Genomic DNA, 21,758 nt, shown 5'->3' with positions numbered 1-21,758 from the left:
CCCACCCATCCACCCACCCATTCAGCCATCCATCCATTCATCCATCCATCTCCCTACTCACCCATCCAATACCTTCCAAGCACTATCTACATGGTATATCCCCCAGTGCAGCTCCAGGAGCTGGGCATTTAGCAGAAAACAAAACACAGAGTCTGCTCTCTTGGAGCTTATAGTTCAATAATGGGCTGGGAAGGACAGGGTGTGGGGTGGGCAGACAATGAAGAAATAGAAAATGTTGGGAGGAAAGGAGTGCTATGAAGAGAACTGAGCAGGGCAGCGGCGTCTGGAGTGCCGGGGGTGGGGCAGGGCCGTGAGTTACACATGAGGGTCAGAAAGAGCCCCGAGACAGGGAGCTCTGACGAACAACTCTAAGGCAGTGAAGACAGCCACACAGGTACCTGAGATGAGAGCGCTCAGTGCAGGGGCTGGAAGACGGGCACGCTGGGCCACGACAAGGCTCAGCCGGGGGCTCCTGTGGCTGCCCTGGAGTTGGCCAGGGGAACAGTGGGGAGATGTGAGGTCTCGAGGGTCTAGACTGTGTGGGATCTTGGGGGCCACTGTAAGGAATCTGGCTTTCATTGTGAGTGAAAGGGGAGCCAGCGATGGAAGGATTTAAGCAGAAGACACACATGATCTGACTTACACTTTTAGCTACAGTGCTGGGAACAGACTGAAGAGGTCTGGGCGTGCGGGGTGGGGAGGTGGGCAGAGGCTGGCAGGGTGATCAGGACGATTCTGAAGGCCAAGGTCAGGAGTCAGCAAACAATATCCTGCAGGCCAAATCCCAAATCCCACAGTGGGGCTGTTTACTGGATGGGGCCATGCCTGCTCATTTACATATCATCAGGGGCTCTTTGGCTGCAATGGTAGAGTCAGATTGGGACAAGTAGCACGGGGCTAGTAAAGCCTAAAATATTGACTACCGGGCCCTTTAAGGTAAGTGAGTCAATCCCAGCCTAGGAGATGGGGCACAGTGGTGGGGGGGACTGGATCCTAACCACGTTTTGCAGGTGCACTAACAGTCCTGGTGAGCTTTAGGCCCTGGAGAGGACTAGTGCTTGGGTCTCCAGCTGCTCTATGTGAGAGCTGGTTTTCAGCTGCTGCTTCTTTCCAACTAAGTGTAGGTCATCAGATCCCATGGGTGGCCCAGTCTGGGGCCGGCCCCTGTGAAGGACGCTGTCTTCCTGCTGCCAGGCTGGTGTGTGGTCAGTTTAGAGGGCAGCCTTTAGCACCCGTGCCCTCCTGCCCCAATTTGAAGCCCATCGGCAGCCCCCGTGGGCTCCTCGACGAAGTCCAAGATAGTCAACCCTGCACGGGAGGTCATTCCCACATGACCTCATCTCCTGCTGTCTCCTGCCCCACACACCTCAGGCTGCTTGCAGGACCCACACGCATACCATGGTTTTCATAGCCCAGAGCCTGCCATCATCTGCCCAGGACGCACCCTGTTTAACCTGGCCCATCCATCAAGACCTTCTTCTAGAGCCCTCCTTGCCCTCCGGTTCTGGTTGGGCTGACGTCCCTGTCCTGGGCTCCCACACCATTACAGTAAGGATCAAACTGTGTAGCGATAGTGCGTTAGGTGTGGTCTTCCCTAGGACACCATGAACTCCTGGAAGGCAAGGCCCATCCAGAACCTTCTACTCCCCGGTTCTTGGCAGAGTGTGGTGTAGAGCTGTGCCCATGACAGGTGTCCTGAAAGCATGTTGAGCACTGGTCTCTCCTGAAACTGGGCCCAGGGCACCAGATAGATCTGCTCCCAAACCCTGAATGTCCCAGTACTCCAAACTCACTAAGCAGCAGCTGCTCTGATGGAGGAGAGAGCCCATCTGAGCATGACCCCAGCCCACCAAGCTGTCTATCCATCTCTGGGCTACAGTTGACAGGGCTGGTCACATCAGATTTATGGAGAAGGGACCTCAGTCATGCTGGGCCCCATGCTGCACAAGCCAATGGTAGGAGCGCAGTGAAGATTTGTGGATTAAAGAAATGACAATCAGGCCACAGCATCTGACCCCAGTGGTCACCCAGACCCTCTTGTTACGCCACCTAAGAGAAATTCAGTGAGATCTCTTCATCTCTAATAGTGTTCTCAAGACTGGATGGCCTTTGAGTATGAGCCAGGGAGCTTCAAAAAACACCAATGACCCTCTCCTCACTCTGATTTAACTGGCACTGAGCTTTTCAAATTCTCTCAAGGCGATTCTAGAAATGCGTAGCCAGAGCTGAGGGCCACACGCAGGGTTATGCTGGTTCAGCCCAGGGCCTCAGGCTGGAGAAGATCTTGCATGGGCTGGGACTCCATGCTTCTAAAAGGCTGTGCCTCTGCCCCCAGGAAACCATGAGGACAGGTCCTGTGGGATTCTCTGGCTGAGTGAAGGGGTTCTAGTTGACTGACTTTCTGACCACCCAGCTGGCCATCTCACAGAAGCCGTGGGGGTACTGGACTATAGAAGGACAGGTCCACCTGCTCACAGGAGCAAGGAGGTGGCTCAAAGGCCTGCCCAAGCTGAGCAGGCCCTATCACCTCTGGCAACAGGCGAATGAGGCCACTCTCCAGCCTGAGGTCGGAGGAAAACCCCCAGACACTGCCTGGCGCACTCAGCCCCTCTGCTCCTTGGGGATGGCACTGCTGTGCTTTGTTTGGATGGAGTCCTGACCAAGGCTCAGGGATGTGCTTACTCTGAGGTGGATGAAGTGGGGTCGGGGGTCAGTTGCCCGAGGGGTTTGTTGGAAAAAAGCCATGCGCCAGGGATAGGAGACACTTGCAAAGTGCAGTTTGGGGCTTCTAGCTGTTTGAAAATTAGAGGTCAATAAGAAGTAATTACCATCCCATGGGCTTGTTAGTTATGGGGTGCTGATCCTTCCAGCAGACCTCTGAGCCGTATCAGTAATAACAGAGGACAGGGAATAAGAGTAAAAATAACACAGAGAGGGAGGCTGGCAAGAGCAGGGGTTGGGGTCAGGCAGAGGTAGGATGGAACACTGGAGTCGCTGACTTGCTGTGTAAGTCTAGGTAAGTTCCTTAACCACCCTGGGCCTCAGGAAACTTCAACTGCAAAATGAGCAGAGGTCTGCCTCTCCCCAGGCAGGTTCAGAAGGTGAGATAATGAATCCATGGAACATGCTTGGTACAGAGCTGGAAGCACAGAAGATGGCCCATCGAGGGGAGCAATATCACTGTCACAGTGACAGGGAGCCTGCCCCATGTCACAGTGATGAGGACCCGGGGGAGCCTACCCCCGTCACAGTGACGGGGACCCGGGGGAGCCTACCCCCTGTCACAGGGATGGGGAGCCTGGCCCCTCACTCCGTGCTCAGCTTCCCTGCCTGGAACACCTTGTCACCTCCCACCCAGTCTGCTCCGACGAGTCCTCCTGTATCAGCCCATACCACCTACGCAGGGAAGCCTCCCTGATCCCCACTGGAGAAGACCAGGTTCCCTGTTATTAGCTAATCATTTGCTGGTACACTTATATGAATAATGCTGTTATTTTTCCAAGATTGCAAGCTCCATGTGGCAGGGCCATGAGTGTCTGGCTTGCTCATGGCTGTCACCTCAAACCCAACCCAGCACCTGTGGCTCAAGAGATGCTCAATACACGTATGCTAAACAAAGGACTTCCACAGAAGCCCATCTGTGTAGAGCCATGACGGCAACGAGCTGAAGAACTCCCCAACCTCACATCACTGAAGAGCTTAACTACATATTAGGCCAGCCCTAGAACCTTCCAGAAAGTTTCTAAATTCACCCCTGACCAGCAGACCTTAAATCTCCACGGCAGAGGCTCTGGTGCTCAGCGGGCACACAAGCGTTCCCCACTGCAGGTCAGCGCTTTATTATTATTATTTTTTTTTGTAAAAAGAGTTCTGGCTGAGAGCCAGCCCAGACTGCAAAAAGTAGGAGAAAAAGCTGTTGATACATCACACCTATTGGGCAGATGTCAATTGGCCTGGGGAAGCCTAGACAACCATTTAGTGCTGCCCGCCATGCACAGGCATCTCGGGCCTGATTTATCAGCGCGCTCTGACAGGCGTGCTCAGAAACCTCTTCTCGGCCCAGGAGCGAAGCCGGGCTCAGGAACCATGTGTGAGGGGCTGCAGTTGAGATCACAGTGTCCCAGCTACCAAATGCGGCTCCCCCAGGGCAAGGCTAGGAATGTCCTCAGGTGCCCAGGCCCTGAGGAGGACCCCGGGACACGGGACTGAGCAGACTGTGGGGGTGAGGGGGCAGAGGAGGGGATTTCAGCAGCACCACCAACCACTGTGTGAACTGGGGCAAGTTACTCAACCTCTCTGGGCCTCAGACTCCTCTGCTGTTAAGTAGGGGTAGTAACAGGGCCTTCCTCCCCAGGCTGTTGTGACCTGGATGTAGAGACACCTAGCCGGATGCTGGCGACGGAAGGCTCTTCAGGAAACCCTCTTCAGTGGTAGGTGAGCCATTCAGCCATTCTAACAGAGTGCAAAGCACCCCAGGGCTTCCTGGAGGTACAACGTGGCTGGTCACCTGACCTCCAGGGCCTCAGCTTCCCCCAGCTCTCCCCCATGGCATTATGACAGTGTGAATGGGAAGTGCTTTGCTGAGCCTGAGGTGCTACATGGGGATGTAGGGGGGACAGCGCCATCCTCAGGAGCACATCTGTCACAACCAGGCAAGCTGCTCCCAAACCCATCACTGACCAAGGGGTCACCCATCCTGCCCCGGCTCTCAGCTTCTGGCGGACCCCGCTGGCCACCCCCCCAACTGCTGTCTCCAATGCACTCCCCACCCGGCGGCCACAAGGAGCTCAGAGAAACACGGATCAGCTCTGTAGTCCCCGGCTTGAAGTCCAGAGAGTTCGGATGAAATCCCCATCTCCCCCCAGCCTGCCACTCCCACCTGAGCAATCTTCTCCTCTACCCACCCCCTCTGACCCCCTGCATGCCGGTAGCACTGGGCCTCTAGGTGGCTTGCCTGTGCGCAACTGCTCCCCCCCCCGTGACTTCTGGCACAGCGGACACCCCGTTTCTGTGTCTGCTTCTGCCACACGGGCTGCCAGCCGTACAGGGGCCAGGAACGGAGCTGCGGGATGTGCTCGGTGCGCACTTGCCAGAAGAATGCACAGTGGCTGAGGGGGCAATGGCTTTGGTGGCTCTGGCAGGGCGGGTGCCCGGAGGTCCCCTTGACTGGCAGAGCCTGAGAGCACCAGCGAGAACACTTGTGAGTGGCCTGGGGGGGCTGGGCCAGCTGCCCTGCAAGGGGCTAGAGCCCCGGCCATGAGGCCAGAAGCCCTGGCCTACCACCCCCGACGTCAACCTGGGCAGGCTGCTCTAGCCCTCTGGGCCCTGGCTCCCTCCTCTTCAACATCAGAGACTGTTACTTATGGGGCTGTTGTGAGGCCCCTTACAGGGTGCTGGCCCAGGGCTAAGCTCCTGCCCTCGGGAGGGAGGCTCTATTCTACAGAAGAAACTGAGGCTCAGGGGCCTTCCTGACAGCACACAGCTGTCAATGGGTAGGTGCCAAACAAGCAAGGGGGCTAACTCCAGGGCATGTGCCCCTACCCTCCTCACGGCGAGAGCTCCCTGGCAGGGCTGTCACGCGGTGTAGAGAGCGTGGGGGCATACTTGTGGCATATGGCAGATGCCCGAATGTTGGTAGCTTTTAAGCTGCTTGAGGCTGTGGGTGTCCCCGGAGGCATGAAGGGCCCCTCTGCTGACCCAGTGGGGACACAAGGCGGTACAGGGTGTTTTCTGCATCTGCTTTCTGCTGAGGTGGAGGCAAGAGGTCAGAGAGGGGACAAGGAACACGCCGTGCCTCCGCCGCGCGGGCACTGTTTCAGGACGCCAGAACGCTGCTCTGAGCTGTGGGATGTTTTCCTTGGGCATCAGGCTGGAAATCTGTTTTTTGTTTTTTGGTTTTTTTTAAAAAACATTTTTCCAGAATGCCCAAGATTTTATAAATGTCAACTATCTCAGAACATCCTGCAGGATACTAAGGGTAGGGGTGGGGGGCTCATTCCATCAACACCGACTCTTCCAGTCACTGGACTGACGCCAGGATTTACGAGGACCCCACCTGAGAGGCTGGAGTGTGCATCATCCCCAGCACCTGAGGCCCAACCGTCAGCCTGGGAAGTCAACATACTCAGAAAGCCACAACAAAGGGCGACTTGAGCTCACAAGCTCCAGAGAACCTTTAAGTCAACTTAGCAAGAAAGGAAAGAACCCTGAGCAAGAGATAACCTTTTTCTCAAGAAGCAGGTAGAAGCATTACAAAGGGCAGGAGTTCGAAACCAGACTCAGTATCTCTGGAACCCTGGGTAGGGGCTCTGCATGTGAGTCTCGCTTGTCCCAGCCCCAAAAGCGGGGTTAGTGACACGACAGTTTTTATACATTTCTCTCTATTTTTATATAAAATAACTCGCTTAGTGCCTAGCAAGCACACAGCATGCATTCAATAAATGGGAACTTCATCCCGGAGCCTTACAAAGTCTGTGAAGTTAGAAGTATACCACATATGGTATGCACCTGAATTTTTACCAAACCTGCACATATTTTCAGAGGAGTCATTGCAAATCATCCACCAAACTTAGTATTTCATGCAGTTGAAGCATCTAATGCCCAAATCATGTGGTGATTTCAGGGACTTGAGTTCATGGCAGGCAACAATGGAGACAAAGTAAAACAATTCACTGGCCTCGATTTGCTGGGCTTTGGGATATCTTTTTGCAATTACTCTGGGGCTCAAGGAACAGGCTGTTTAAGTGTGAAGAGATGTCACAAGACAGCCATTCCTGCCACACTGGGATAATATTGACTTTCGGCCCTCTGGGAATCTGAGATGTTGAACAAATAATACTCTGTGTTTCTGGAGAAAAGCACATTCATACAAAATGCCATGGCCGGACAGCCACAAATAAAGGAAGCTGTACTGAGTCATGGGATGCTGGCTAGAGAGAGAGAGAAGAACTGAAGAAAGTCCTAACCCCAGCGGAGATGCCGGGAGGTAGGAGGAGAGCCCATGGGGGGAGCCACCATGTCATCATGCTCTGTCTGCGACAAGCCAAGCAGAGGGCAGGCCAGCCCTTGGAGGCCCCGCACCCACTCCACTGGAAAGGGGCAGTCACCACAGCTCCTGAAGGCCTCCTGGACAGAACAACATCCCCAAGTAACGAGGATTTTGCTGGCTCACAAGTTGGGATCGTCAAAATGCCCTTGCTTAGAGACATGCACACAGAAGGTCTAGACAGAAAGTGAGACTCTTTGATAGCTTGCCTTAAACTAGCCCTGGGAGCCTCTCTCTCCCTCCACCCACATACTTCATTGGCCACCAAGTCCTGTTAGGGCCGCAGCCCTAGATATTTCTGGACTCGCTTCATGGTTACTGGCTCCAGGGAAATCCTTGCGCAACGGTGCGCAGAACGCTTGTTATTTAAGGACAAAAAATTGGCCCCAACCTGAACGTCCGTCAATGGGGGCCTGCTAGATAAACAGGGGTTTGCCCACACGACGGACTGCTCAGCAGCAATAAAAATGAAAGTGGGCACTCTTAGGAACTAACAGGAAAAAAAAAAACCCAAGGTGTACTGTTGAGTGAAAACAGTGATCGTTTGTGTGGAAAAAACACAAAGGCCTTGCGACACTGTAGTACTAGCAGAGGACGCACATACACAGGGAAAGGTATAGCAGGAGGCGCGCCAAGCTGAGGGAGGGAGGGCCTCGGCGGAGAGGCCGCTTCTCAGCCCTGCCAAGGGCACAGCACCACCCACCGTGCAGGTGCGGCGCACCAACCGAAGGGTGGAGCGGGCCTTCCGTCTCTCTTCTGCCCTTCCTGACTCCAGAGAGGCAAAACCCAAGTCCCCGACTCCTCACTCCTTGGTCTTAGCACCTCCAAGGGCACACTCAGCAGTGCCACTTAGTTGGCATCGCATCCTCTGGGATCCCAAGGCAGGCACTATGACTGGTCCTTGGGAAGTGGTAAAGTGGTTCTCAAACCCAGTTCCACGGGGGACCCTGGGGTTCCTGAAGCTATTTCACAGATATTTTAAGGTAAAAAATCAAATCAAGGTGGTCTTTTTCCAATTCACAGATAAAATAAAGGGTTAGGGTATTCTCATCTCTGGGTTTTATCCTACTAACAAGCCTTTGATCCTTGCCATTTGCTATCACTTGTCTGTTCATGAGAGCCGGTAGAACAAATGACTCAGCAGCAAAAAATAAACATCTATAGGAAAAGGCTCATAAAGTTTTTTCAAATTATTTTATGGGCTTTTCCTTTGGATGCATACACTTGTGTCCACAGAATACGGTCATGTTCTCTACTGGTTTCCATGCTCCTGGCTCATGCTATTGGATGGAATACAATAGTTCACAGGGTTCCCAAAGCACACCTGATTCCCAGGTGTTCTGCCCCCCAACATGGGTTCATGGAATGGGCCAGGTGCCTCCCTTCCCCGAGCTCAGGTTTCCTGGTCCGCCCACTGAGGAGTGGCACGGGCCTCCCAGGGCTGTCGCGTGGTTGCTCGGGAACTGTCCAGCTCAGGCAGACGTGAAGTAAGCGCTTGTGGTCAGTATCTCGGGGAGCGGGCCTGTGCTGGGCTTTGGCCAGAGATCTCTGCTCTTCTCTGGCCCTGGCTCTGCCTCTAGAAGCTATGGGGCCTCAGGCACATCCCAGAACGACAATCCTCATGGCCCTTTGGCAGGAGGTAAATTCTGCCCTAGTGTTTTATCAGCACCCGATGAGAAGTCTTTCTAAATGAGCAAATCTGTGCAACGGTGGTGTGTCTTTGTTATTTACAGCAGAAGGAGCTGCTGGATGATTAACTTTGTGCAAACTGATTTAACACGTAGAAAGGGAACCTATTATTTAGGGTCCCCAGGGTCAGCCCTGACTAATAACAATGACAATAAAAAATACCGAGAGCCTAACCTTCGCTGCACACTGCACACGCGTGAGGCGTCCTGCTAGGCACTTATGTGAATTAACTCCTATCACGCTCACGACAGCCTAATGAGGTGGGTGACATTTTCATCCCTGCTTTTTTTTTTTTTTTTGAATTGTGGTAAAATACACATAACCTAAAATTTACCATCTTAACTATTTTTTGTGTACAGTTCAGTAGTGTTAAGCACATTCACATTTTTTCTATGAATAAATACGCAGAGGGGGCGAACCAACCGGCCCAAGGCCACGTAATGAGTCTAAGGTGGGGCCAGGACTTGAACCCCAACTGTCTGCTCCAGGGCTGTGCTAAGCCGCCTGCTTCTGCTGACTCTCACCTGGGCAAATGCTGTTGCTGAGAAAAGAAACCTGAGACGGAGGAGTGGCAAGATCAATGGAAGAGGACACTGAATTTGCTTCATGGGCACCTCAGGGTGGAGAGATTTAGTGCATCCTATCTTCTCTTGGTGCTCTTCCTTTTCTCCCCACTGCCCTGCAATACCTGTGCTGGACCTGTCCTAGGAAGGCCGACAGTACCGAGAGCCGACAGGAGCCGCATCTGCAGGGCGGGCATGGGCGGTGTGCGCACACACGGGCACGCAGCCGTGCCGCTTGCTCCGACACGTGCCCGCCCGTTCTGGGCTGCCAGCAAGGCTGCCCCCGGGGGCCCGCCTGAGCCAACAGAACATTCCCAAGTGCAGCCAAGGTCAAAGGGCAGAGTGAAGCTGGGGTCTGGTCTCTTCTCATGCCCTCCAGCAAAGGCTCCCCGCTTTCTTGTCCATGAGCAACCCGGGCAGTGTTCCCTGCTCTCTGACATGCTCCACAAGGCTCCCGGGCACACAGGCGCTTTGACAGTTTAAGGTGGGTAATGACCCCGAAAAGTGAAGCAACACTCAATTCTTTGGAACTCTTTCCTCCTCTCTGTCTCCGCCCCCCGAGAAAGGCTCATGGGACCTGAAGGCTGCCTCTGCCTGTGTGCCCTGTTTCGCAAGAGCGTTCCTCAGACACCAAGTGCCTGTGTGTCGACTGGGATAGAGTCCAAATCTGGGGGCACGTTCCAGGTGAGGGAACCTTACGGGCCCTGATTCAGGAACATGGTTCCTTGTGGGCTGTGTGCTCCCAGCTGGACAGCGTGCTCACTCGCCTTCTTCGTGGCTGCCCTGGGGGCTCCAAGAAGAGGCGTGGAAAGCAGGGACCCCCAGGACTCAGCTCAGGGATGATTTTTGCGTGGAACCTGATCCCCACATCCCCGACCCAACCGCTCAAAGGCTATTCTCTTAGACACGACTGCCAGAAAGCTTTGAAGAGAGCTCTAATCCTGCTGCTTTTGCACTGGCAAGATTTCTAAGTCTCATTTCTGCTTTTTGGTCTTCATGGACCAGGAACGAATCTCTACAAGGATGGGCCTTCATGTGCTCTACCCAGTCTGGAAGTGGTGGTTGCGGGGGTGGTGGGGGGGTGGAGGGGGGAGAAGGGTGTCTTTCCGTATGGCTGCTTTGCAGGCAAGCTGGGGTTTAGAGTGTGTGAGTGTGGTGCGTGGAAGACGGGAACGGGGAATGCTGTGTCTAAGCCAGGGCCACCTGAAGGCCCCCTCTCTAACGAAGGTCTGTCTCGCCAACCTCTGACAATCAGAGGTCGGTGGTAGAGTCATCAGGGCTTGGCCACCACCAATGCCAGCCTTGAGGCGAGAGGAGGGGGATTTAGAGATATGGCTCTCAGCCTGCCCTGTGTGAGCCCTGCAGCCTTGGTCCAAGCCTTGGCTTCCCGTATGTAGATCAGGACAAGCGCTCCCAGCTCCCAGCATTGTCCAGAGCATAGAATCAATGCATACTGAGCACCTCGCACAGTTCATTCTTCTGGTCAAACTCTATCCCGCGCTCCCAGAAGCAGATGATGTTTTCTCTCTGACACACACCCACTTTTGGAGCCAACAACGTGGTTTGGCCTGATCCTAGTGAGGCCTCAGGTGGCTGGCTGTGGGCAGGCCTTTATTTCTAAAATCAGAAAAGGAGAATTCCCTTCAGATGTGTCAAAGCGGAGTCAGGAACCGAGAGGCAGGCGGGTGCTGGTGGCAGCAGAAGGGCAGGCCGACCTGAGTGCACAGCCTCTCTGCGGGAGGGGCATCTGGTGTGACCTTGGGCAGCTTGTTTCCTCACAGGAACAAAAGGAAAATGGCAAAACCTCCCTTCTGAGGGTTGCTGGATCAAATGAGAAAATTGCATAAAGTGCTCAGCAGCTCAATACGTCTTGCTTAAAAATAAGTGAATAAATAAAGGCCTCAGGGTCAGAATCAAGTTTCTCTAAGTCACTGACCCAGTGGCTAGAGTCTCTGGCCGGGGAGCTGAAGGCTGGGAGGGGTGGCTAAGGGGGAGCGGGGTGCTGAGGAGATTGGAGGAAGGTGGCAGGGAGCTTCTCCTTCCGGCGGGACCCCAGAAAGGCCATTCTTCTTGCCTTGGGGAGCTGGAAGGAAGGAAGTGGCTCCAGTGTTATAATCAGAAACAAGGCAAATAATGGGCCTAAAAATTTAGTTTCTGGGAAACACTGTCACAAGATGACATTAGCACCTAGTACGTGATCCCAGGAGAGAAGTCAGGACTGAGGTCTATGAATTAAACATTGATTTTTTTTTTTTTTTTTTGGCTGTCAGTCCAAGGCTTCATGGTCAGCTCAGCTGGCTCTGAGAACACTGTAATCTTCGCATTCTTCCTCAGTTACTCAGCTGCCAAGGGTTGGCCCTGGAACCGCGCTGCCTTTCCACAGAACTATTAAGTGTTCTGGGTCAGTGACTGATAGGGCCAGTTTGTTTGCCTTTGATAAAGATAACACTTGTGGAAAGCACAGCACTCCCCCTGTGCTCAGGGATTTACATGTTTGCTCAGAGACAGATGGTGCCCTGGACCCAGTAGGACATGGAGTCATGGGACAAGAAGAGAGGAAAGCAGAGCTTGGCCCTTGCGGGATGAAGTCTGACTCTCCAGTTGGCATCCTGAGCCAACTGGTGCAGGTGCCAGAGCTGGGTCTGAGCAAGACAGCAACGCCCCTGCAGCTGGAGTTTACAGGCTGCTGGGGAAATGAGACACTGAGCAATTCATCCCTCCCAGCCTCCATCTAGCAATCCACGTCCCTAACCCGCCTTCGACAGTCACTGAGCACCTGCTCGCTAAGTGTCAGCAGGGGAGGGCAAGACAAACAGGAACCCCAAGGCCTTCCACACGAGTGCAGGGCAAGCGACACAGACGACATATGGGTCAACTTCAGCTAATGGCAAGGGCTCTGAAGACTGTGGGAAAACCATCCCACTCGGATGTAGATATTCCAAAGAACTGGGAGCAGGTGTTCAAATAAAAACTTCCACATGCACACTCATAGCAGCGCTGTAAGCGCTCGCCCAAAGGTGAAAACCAGCCATGTGGCCATCAGTGGGTGAAAGAATGGATGAATGAGATGTGGTCCATCCACACAGTGGCTAGCTCTGACACATGCTACAACGTGGAGGAACCTCGAACATGTGACGCTAAGTGAACGAAGCCAGACACAAAAGGCTACGCGACGTAGGACATATGTGAAACGTCCAGAACGGGTTAAGTCCATCGAGACAGAATACAGAGCAGTGGTTGCTGGGGGCTGGGGAAGGGTGAATGGTGAGCGACCGTTTGATGGGAACAGGCTTTTATTTGGGGGGTGATGAAGGTGTTGTGGAACTAGCAGAGGTGGTGGTGGCACAAGACTGCGAATGTACTAAACGCCACTGAACTGTATCTTTTCAAAAGGTTTTATGTGAATTTCACCTCAATTAAACAAATAAAACCAGCTGCTGCGCAGAGAGGGCCTGGGGGGTGTCGGGGCCCCCAGCAGAGGCCCCCCTGAGCAGGTATCTGAGCAGAGTCCTGAATGCTGAGAAGGAACCAGCCACATGGAGGGCTCCAAGCAGAAGTCTGGATTAGAATTGGGAAGGGCGGGGGGTGGGGGCTGAGCAAGAGGGACCGTGGAGTTCTGTCCACCTCCATGTCACCATGACCTGCCAGGTGAACACCTGTGAGCAGCCTCTGGGCCAGGAGGAGTCCAGAGTGGGGGTTAAGGCTGCCCTGGGAGGCTGAAGTCCTGGCCCTCTGACTGGAGGCTGCTGCCCACGCCTCACACGCCCCCACCCCTCCACCCCCACCCCCCACCAGGGGCACTTCCAGGAATGGCTTCTGCTCTGGGATGGGCCGGTCCACTTGGGTGTTTATGGAAAGATGCCTCGGTGGTCTAGTTTTGGACACCCCGCCTCCCTTGGCGGATTCCGGCAATCAGCTGTCACCTTGGGTTGGTGGGACAGGTCCCTCGAGGGCACAAACCATGGAAGGCTGCATCTCAAAGGCCAACTCTAGAGCTGGTCGTGCCTGTGCACCTGGACACGCTGTCTGCTGATGACCCAGCCGCCCCAGCCAGGCATGCACCCAAGCCTCTACCCTCGTGGAGTAGAACTTTCTGCAGGGGAAAGAGCCATGAACATGAAATCAGCCAATACAGAGAATTTGTGATTTCTCTCCAAGCCCAATGGAAAAAGAAAAATACACCGAAGTGGCTAGTCGCCTAAGAGCCCTGATTTATATTCTACTTTAGTATCTCTTCCAAGGAAATGGAAGGTACATTTTCATCAAATATAATCATTTACAGCTTGTAAAGGGGGGACAAACTGCTCTGTGATGGCCACCTGGGCTACAGATGAAACGGAAGATATGTCATAACACAGCTAGTCCCTCTAGCAGTCACCCCGAGGCAGGTGGCCAGAACTGTCTTCCCTACTGGGGATTACCCCCTAGGCGGGGGTGAGGGTCCCACACAGCCTGGAGTTGTGCAGCCGTGTGGCCTCGGGTGAGGGACACAGAGCAAGACCATTCCCAAAGTGGGGGGGGGGGCGACAGGGTTGCACTCACGGGCTGTGGATGCCATAGCATCAGAGGCCAATCTAGGCCGTGCTTCTGATGACCCCCTCTGGCCCCACTCTTTGGTTTTTGAAAACTTTCAAGGTGAGGGTGAGGAAATTCATGAGGTGCAACCAACCGAAATCTATCAGGTGAGTGCACTTGCCCGCCCTGGATGCACAACTTGTTCACTCTGGTGACGGAAATGAAGCAGAAGAATGCTTAAGATCTTCTGGGGTCTCCATTCTCTGGTGTCCCTTCCCTAGTCCAAGGGCCACGGACTAAACAACCCGAGGTCTAGGGCTCCAGAGAGAACTTCGTCTTCCTGGTGTTCACGCAGGAAGAAGGCATTAGTGGGATCTGCTCTAAGGCTGTGCAAAGCCCAAGTGTGGGCTCATTCTTCATCCAATAAATACTGAATGAAGGCACAGTGCTAGGTGCTGAGGTACAGCAGTAAACAGGACAGACCAGGTGTCCACAGAAGTGACCTTCTCCGTGTGGAAGAAAGACCGCAGCCTGGTACCCAAACATGTCATCCAGGTAAAGAACTGCAGAGAAAATAAACCAGGCTAATGGGATGGAGGAAGGAGGGGTGGATCAGGAAAGGCCTCTCGGAGGAGGCGGCATGCAGACTGAGGCCTGTGCAGTAGGAAGAGGCAGCCACACACAGATCTGGGGAAGAACATCCAATGAGGAGGCCCTAAAGCAGGAGAGAGGCCAGTGACTTGGAGGAATGGTTCTAAACCATAGTCTGGGGAACCTTGGGGCCCTCCCAGGGTCAGAACTACTCACATAAAAATAATAACAAGAACTACTCACACAAAAATAGTAAGACAGCATTTTCCTTTTACATTCACTCTCCCAGGAGTATACGGGGGAGCTTTCCAGAGGCCACACAGTGTATGCTATGACAACAGATTGAAAGCAGAAGCAGATGTAGGAGTCCAGCTGCCTTCTATTAAGCCAGATATTACAGAGATTTGCAAAAATATAAAACATGAAGTTTGTGTTTTGTTTTTTTTTTGCTTTGGAAAACAGTTATTGTTCATTAAAAACTATGTTATTTATATTTACATGTGATAGGTGTATTTTTATTTAAAAAATAAATATGTAAATAGTTAAAGCATTTCTCAGTTTTAATTTGTACTACCTGAAATATTAATAAATACAATCCATATAAACTCTACCTCTTTGGGACCCTCGATACTTTTTCTTAAGGGTCTAAAGGGGATCCTGAAGCCAAAACTTTGAGAAACACTGACTCAGAGGAGCAGCAGGGGCTGGTACGGCTGGGGTATGGGATGGAAGGAAGTGGTGGGGGGGCTGCATCTGAGGGGCCAGCTGGGGCCAATCTCATAACAACCACACAAGACCGAGTGAGAGATTTGGATTTTGTTCCAAGTACAACGGGAAGCTGCTAGAGGGTTGCAGAGAGGGGCATGATGTGATCTGATTTATGTTCTAGAAAGATCCCTCTGGCCAAAGGGAAGAGGTGAGGCTGGATGCCTGAGAACACCGAAGAAGCTCCTGCATGATCTAGGGTGAGGGCTGGTGGCCAGGACAGGGAGAAAAGTTGGGATGTACTCTGGAGGCAGAGGAGGCCAGTGGGGATGGGACGGGAAAGAGGAGGATCAAGGATGATTCCAGATGCTGGGCGGCTGTGGGGCAGGCTACAGAGATAGCAGGTGGTGAGGAAGGGCAGGGCGGGGAGAGCTCCCCTCCCTCTGTCTGAGTCACGCTGAGGCTCACGGATTTCACTTGCTCTCCAATACAGGCCATTTGGGGAAGGCAGCAAAGCCTCTCTCCCCAAGGGCCCAGAGCAGTCACCCTTGGGGGCACAATTGGGGTGAATGGCCCACTCTCCACCCCACAGCTGAGCGGCACTTCCAGGGGCTGTCAGGGGCGAGAGACAGGGAAGGGGCAGATGGCCAGTTTCGGCAGCTACCTTTGCCCTGCCACAGTCTCAAATGGCTCAACCTCAAATACCCCAACCCTGGGACCAGCAACAGGATAGAGGCATTCCAGCTATGCCAGCACCCCTGCCAGGCAGGCCCAGGCCATGGTAGACAGGACCATACCCCCAGCACTGGATGACCTCACTTCTCCCCTGGAGCCCAGGCAGGGTGGGAGAAGTTAGCAATCAGGCATTATAAAGCCTTCTGCAAACAGAAGATGATTATGCAGATGCCGAAGAATGTGACATTTGGCTCTAACCATTTATTTACACTTGCCTTGTTCCAAAAAGGATGGAACGGAAATAAGGCCGGGGTTTTTCTCTTAACTTAACCCATTCATTCCCGAGATGAAACCCTAATGACCCTAAAGAAATGATTTCTTAATATAATGTCTGATGTCAGTTATATCTCAATTACAAAAATCACAAGGCAGTGCTTATAGAAATGTTATAAAAATTATAACTGTGTGTAAAAAAAAAAAAAGAACGAATGAAAGAAAAAGGAATGATTTCTTACCAAGCCAATCTTTATTTAACCCAGACTCATGGCCATCATTTATATTTACTTAGCAACCATCCCTACAGAACGTGAAGAAACCTGGACAATTTTTAACAAAGAATCCTCCAGGGGCGCCTGGGTAGCTCAGTCGGTTAAGCATCTGACTCTTGGTTTCGTCTCAGGTCATGATCTTGTGAGATCAAGCCCGGCGGCGTCGGGCTCCATGCTCAGTGCAGAGTCTGCCTGACATTCTCTCTCCCTCTCTCTCTGCCCCTACCCACCCCTCAAATAAATAATCTTAAAAAAAAAAAAATCATCCAGACCCTGGAGTAGGCACAAATCATCTCCTATTTCATAGCTGAAAATGGAGGTGGTGCCACAATCGTTCTTATAGACCAAGACTGGTTTCGAGGATGGAAACAGTCACAGACTAGTGGGTGGCAGTGTGAACCGGCACACTTTTCCAGAGCGCACGTTGGGACTACATATGTCAAGAAGAAAAGCCTCCCCTTCGACTCGGCAGACCCACTGCTGAGAATTTATCCCACAGACACTCAAGATTTGCAACAGTTATATCAAGGCCCCAAGGATGTTCTCTATGACACTGGAAGAGCAAAACACTGGAAATGACCCAAATGTCCATCAATGCAACACGATATAAAAGATTTTCTGGTCCAGCCATACAATAAAATACCATAAAAGAGTTAATTATTAATTAGCATGAAGTCAATCTATATGCATTGACGTGTAACACTGAATTAAGTGGGGGGAAAAAAGGCAAGGTGCAGAATTACATATATGGTATGACCCCATGTGTAAAAACTGACAAGAAAAAACATACATGGCATAAAATGAACATTTCTAAAATGATAAGCAAGGAACTGGTAACAGTGATTCCTTCTGGGGCAAAGCTGACTCACTTCTCATTTTATCACGTCCTGCTTGGGTTTTAAAATATCATATACTTACAGTATATATATTTCTAAAATAAATTAATGAAATCAAAGAACGAATATAGGATAAATCACAGAGTGGAAGGAAAAGAAGGACCCTGATTTTGGACAGGTCCTTACGGCCGCACTTTAAATCAACAGCTGTTCTTAAATCGATAACTGCTTTCAAACACATTTTGCAACGTATCAATTAAAGTTCGAAACCCCAAACGCTTGCAGGGGACAGCCTGGACAACTTTCAGAAGTTTTGTAATCAAGGGCAAGGTTCTCTTTCGAGGGATCGGGGTGCACATGGATTGACTTAAGGTAGACGCACCAGAACAGGAAGGGGAGAGCCCGCCGGCCCTTTTGGAGAAGCAAGCTGCCCTTGCACTTTCTCTTTGTGTTTCTTTTTTTGGGAGGGGGGTGGTTTCAAGATGAGCATTGGAGAGAGTGGGCAGAGGTGCCCCCAGCTCCCGGATGGAAGACCCTGGCACAGCCCATCGGGAGCTCTCACTTCTTCAGGGGCTCTAAGAGGAACCATGCATACTGTCTCTCTAGTCATCCTACATGGAGAAGGAAACCACTCCCCCACAACCTCATTACTAGCAATCTAAGTATTTCCAAGAAATTTCCAAGAAACTTCTTAGTCTTAATTCTGAGAAGTTCCTCCACATTCCCAGAAAATCTCTGGAAAACCAAACCCAGGCAGCAGAATACCAAAGAGAAAGCCAAGATTTATTTCTAGGGCTTGTGTTTCATCCTGTGCCATACTTTGATGAATCCTAAGAAATGGGTGCTTCCAGCCGAACGGACTCTGAGAAGCGCAGGGAGGCTCGCTCGCACAGGCTCCACAGAGAGCAAGCCCTGGAGCCCCAGGCGGGGACGAGAGGTGGCGCAGGGTTGGGGCGGCTTACCTGGCACCTTGTCCACTGACGCGAACACAGAGCGCTGCACCGTGGGGTCGCTGCTGCCCCGGCGGCACTGGTCGTAGAAACGGAAAGGCAGGTGCTGGGTAGAAGAGGAGGAGCCAAGTCTGAACCCCAGGACTTCGGTCGTCGGCTGGATCGGGAGGTCCAGGAGGGCTACGTTCAAACAACACCGTGGTTCATGCTCATCGCGCGGGCCGCGGGTACAGGTGGTGGGCTCTGGATTGGGGGGGTGGGGGGCGGCACGCGCAGCCAGAGTGGCCGCGGCTCTACCAGGCATATCACTCGGACAGTGCCAAGCAGGCAGCCAGCAGCCTCAGGCTGGGGAGACCCAGGTGACCCCAAAGATTCCGCCTGAGCTCAAAACACAGCTGGTGCCTGGCGAGGGATTCAGAGATGGATGCCGGCCAGTCTCCGCTCTGGATCCTTGGCTTCCGCACGCAAAAGACCCTTGCCAGGCTTCACCACGGGTGTCATTTCAGACCCCAAAGCAAACGGGGCCAATTCTGCCCTGCAAGTTCCCATATGTACGTGCGCATGGGGAAGAGTGTGTGAGGGCGAACCTACCCGCGTGTGTGTGTGTGTATTTATGAGCGTGTGCTTATCTGTCACACTTGCCGTCTTCCCTGGCATAAACCAATCTCATGATATAGCAATCTGGAGGAGCTTTTTAAAATCAATTTAAGGAATACCCAAGGCGTTAGTTCGAACAGCCACTTTATGGCATAACTCTCAATTTTCAAATGAAATATCTACCCTTCGTGCCAGCGGTGAGAAATTGCTTTACATTAAAAACAACAACAACAACAACAACAACCCTTCTGAAAATAAATCCTCAGAGAAAGGACTGAATGATTTAAGTCACTTTGCACATTACAAAATGCTTCTGTAATGATTTCATAGGCCAAGTTTCAGCTAAGTGAGAAATGAAACAGGGACTGCCTGGGACGCAGGCCTGGGCAAATCAACAGGGCAGGCACGGCAAAGAACCGAATCTGGCATGTTCAGAGGACCCAGCCCACCAAGTGTTTATTTTTCGGTAATCCCTTTAGAAGGCGCCCCTCCTCCCCAAGCCGGCTGGAAATCCTCCCAGCAACCACACCAGAATGACCATCGGTGCTTGGACTGAAAGGCGTTGGTGTCTGGAGAAAGACTATTTATAATTTGAGCAGCTAGATAGAATGCCTTTCCCTGAGGGAATGCCGTGCTGTCAGCCCTGATGAATGGAACGCCCTTGTTTTAGTGCCTTGATTTCTAAGAAAGCTCGAGCCTTCCTGCAAGGGGCAGCATTAGGCCTCCTCACAAATTCACCACAGTGCCTGTGACGCGTACACCGACTTCCGAGTTTAGTGCTGGGTCATCGTGGCCCCCTCACCAAGCAGGGCTGCCTCTCACGAGAGCTGGAGGGAGAGGGGGAAGGGATGAGCTTTAGAGTCAGAAGTTCTGCATTTGGGTTCTGCCAACTCGCTGCTTGTGTGACTCGGGGCAAGTCACTGAGCCTCAGTTTACTCTTCGGAGAAATGGGCAAAACAGACCCTACTAATCTTAAGGTTAAGGATCAAAGGTAGAAGAGGAATGTCCAAGCATTTTTAAGTATAAGCTAGAAGACTCCTGTGTGCCGGAGAACAGCTGTCCCACACGGACACCTGACTGCTCATGGCCTCTTGCTTGGTTAGGGAGGATTCTCCTTCCCTTCCATGTAGCCCTAGAAACTCTCTAGAAATCGAACACCTGGGGAATGGGGAATTCTGAGCAGATTCTCTGTCCTTTCACCAGAACACAATGAACTCCTAAACCATAGGTGTCCTTTTCTAGAGGTCCATGTGAGAGCCCGAGGGCTCCAAGGACAGCTGCCAGAGCTGGCCACTCACCGGCTATCCTCTGCATCTTCATGCGCCTCGCCTGGATGCGGCCCTTGGCCAGGCGCTGCTTGGCAATGATGCAGCGGATGTGGTCCGAGAACACGAAGGTGGCCTGGAGGATCGGGAAGGGCTTGGAGTGGGGGCTGGACGCAGGTTTGTGGATGGTGATGTTCAGGGCGCGGCTGTCATCTTCCACGCCGGTCACCTGCATGTCCTATAGAAGAGGCCAAAGAAAGGGTGGTTGTGAGGTTTAGGAGGAGGGCAGCGGCTTGGAAGCTGTGGGGTCTATATCTTATCAAGAAAGGAGTTCCCCAGGGCGCCTGGGTGGCTCAGTTGGTAAAGCGACTGCCTTCGGCTCAGGTCAAGATCTGGAGTCCCAGGATCGAGTCCCGCATCGGGCTCCCTGCTCAGCGGAGAGTCTGCTTCTCCCTCTGACCCTCCCCCTTCTCGTGTGTTCTCTCTCTCAAATAAAAAAATAAAATCTTTAAAAAAAAAAAAAAAGGAGTTCCCCAAATTCACCTTGGCTTTTGCTCTGAAGGAGCAGCCTCCCAAGCCTGAGTCAAGCATGGGCCCACACCAGACCAGGCCTCTCGGAGAGGACAGGCAAAGGGAGTCCATGCTGGCTGTGAGGGCTGGGACCCTACTCACGAGGACCTGAGTAAGCTAGTGAATAAATGGGTGCCCCAGCCTCATCAAGGGGCCATGGGGGCTCAAACAGTCAGACTCCAGCAGTTCTGACTTCTGAGAAATGACAGATAACAAACCAAAATGCCTATGGCCATCTGATGTGATCTTAGATATATTCACGCATCTACTGACCAGCTTCTTCCTGGCTTCTCTTAAGGGGGCATCCCTGGCACCCATTTGTATGTGTCTGAAGAATTTCTGGTCCCTAAAGGAAAATGCTAGCCCCGAGAAAGGGATAGGGAGGACCATTTATCAGGCACATGAAGAAAGCTGCATTTCAAAGGTGCAGAAGAAAGCCCGCGCACAGCAAGTGTGCTAAGGACGGATCCCCTCTAAAACCTCAGAGTGGATTCTGTGCAAAGAATCTGCTTCCCACAAAAGTTTGAGGTGACGCAGGATAAAGGCCTGAAACAGGAGGCAGACGCGAAAGTCGGACGTGCTACAGGAGCTGGGGAAAATGCTAAGAGCCTCCCCAAGTGAGATGGCTGCTGTTTGTAGGCGTTAAATCTGGCACAGACTCTTTGGAAAGAAAATCTGCCTCAGAATGTTGCGGTGGGGGATTAGATGAGATATTACACATTTAAAGCGGAGAACCTGGCACACAGAAATGGCCTGACAAATAAATAGTAACTACTGGAAGGCGACCAAAAGGAAAGGTTTATGTGCCTTTCATTGTCTGATGGAGGACATGTATTAATCCTTCGAGGGAGAAAAACACTTTCCTGACACTAAATTCTAAAGGAAATTGATCCTAACTCTAGATAAATAAGAAGCACTAAGTCATCTAATGGACAACCTCTTACACGGGAGTCCTTTTTTTAAGTGAAAGATTCTTCATATAGTTTCTCACATCACCCTCTGTAAAAGACATTTTTTAAGTGGAAAGATCTGGAAAAAGAGGAGGTTGGGGAAATAGCATCTTCAAACACGTGGGCGGCTCCCTAAGAGAGTGGGATGCTGCCAGAAGGTCACACTGTGCAGAGGTGGACATGGGTCGGCCTAAGCAAGACCTTGCCAGCAACCAGAGACCACCCAGCAAGGAAATGGGCTGCCTCAGAGCAGGGCATG

At 52.2% G+C, this 21,758-nt stretch overlaps 1 protein-coding gene across 8 annotated transcripts in view; it reads right to left on the bottom strand.

Moving 5' to 3' along the window:
* Positions 1–21,758, bottom strand: part of CLEC16A (C-type lectin domain containing 16A) — a 202,541-nt gene that overhangs the window by 32,044 nt on the left and 148,739 nt on the right. For 4 of the 8 annotated variants that reach the window (XM_032392262.1, XM_032392264.1, XM_032392265.1 and 1 more), the window contains 2 exons: positions 20,013–20,217; positions 18,130–18,297 (listed from right to left, as the gene is read on the bottom strand). In XM_032392262.1, the coding sequence (XP_032248153.1) occupies positions 18,130–18,297; positions 20,013–20,217 (373 nt within the window). The remainder of the gene's footprint in view (positions 1–18,129; positions 18,298–20,012; positions 20,218–21,758) is intronic. The other 4 variants (XM_032392260.1, XM_032392263.1, XM_032392261.1 and 1 more) reach the window with 1 other exon arrangement.

The sequence above is a fragment of the Phoca vitulina genome, unplaced genomic scaffold (assembly GCF_004348235.1).
Source record: "Phoca vitulina isolate PV1807 unplaced genomic scaffold, GSC_HSeal_1.0 scaffold66, whole genome shotgun sequence".
In the NCBI taxonomy this organism is placed as follows: domain Eukaryota; kingdom Metazoa; phylum Chordata; class Mammalia; order Carnivora; family Phocidae; genus Phoca; species Phoca vitulina.
The sequence above is the reverse complement of the archived record's forward strand: the minus strand, read 5'-3'. Positions and strand labels throughout refer to the sequence as shown.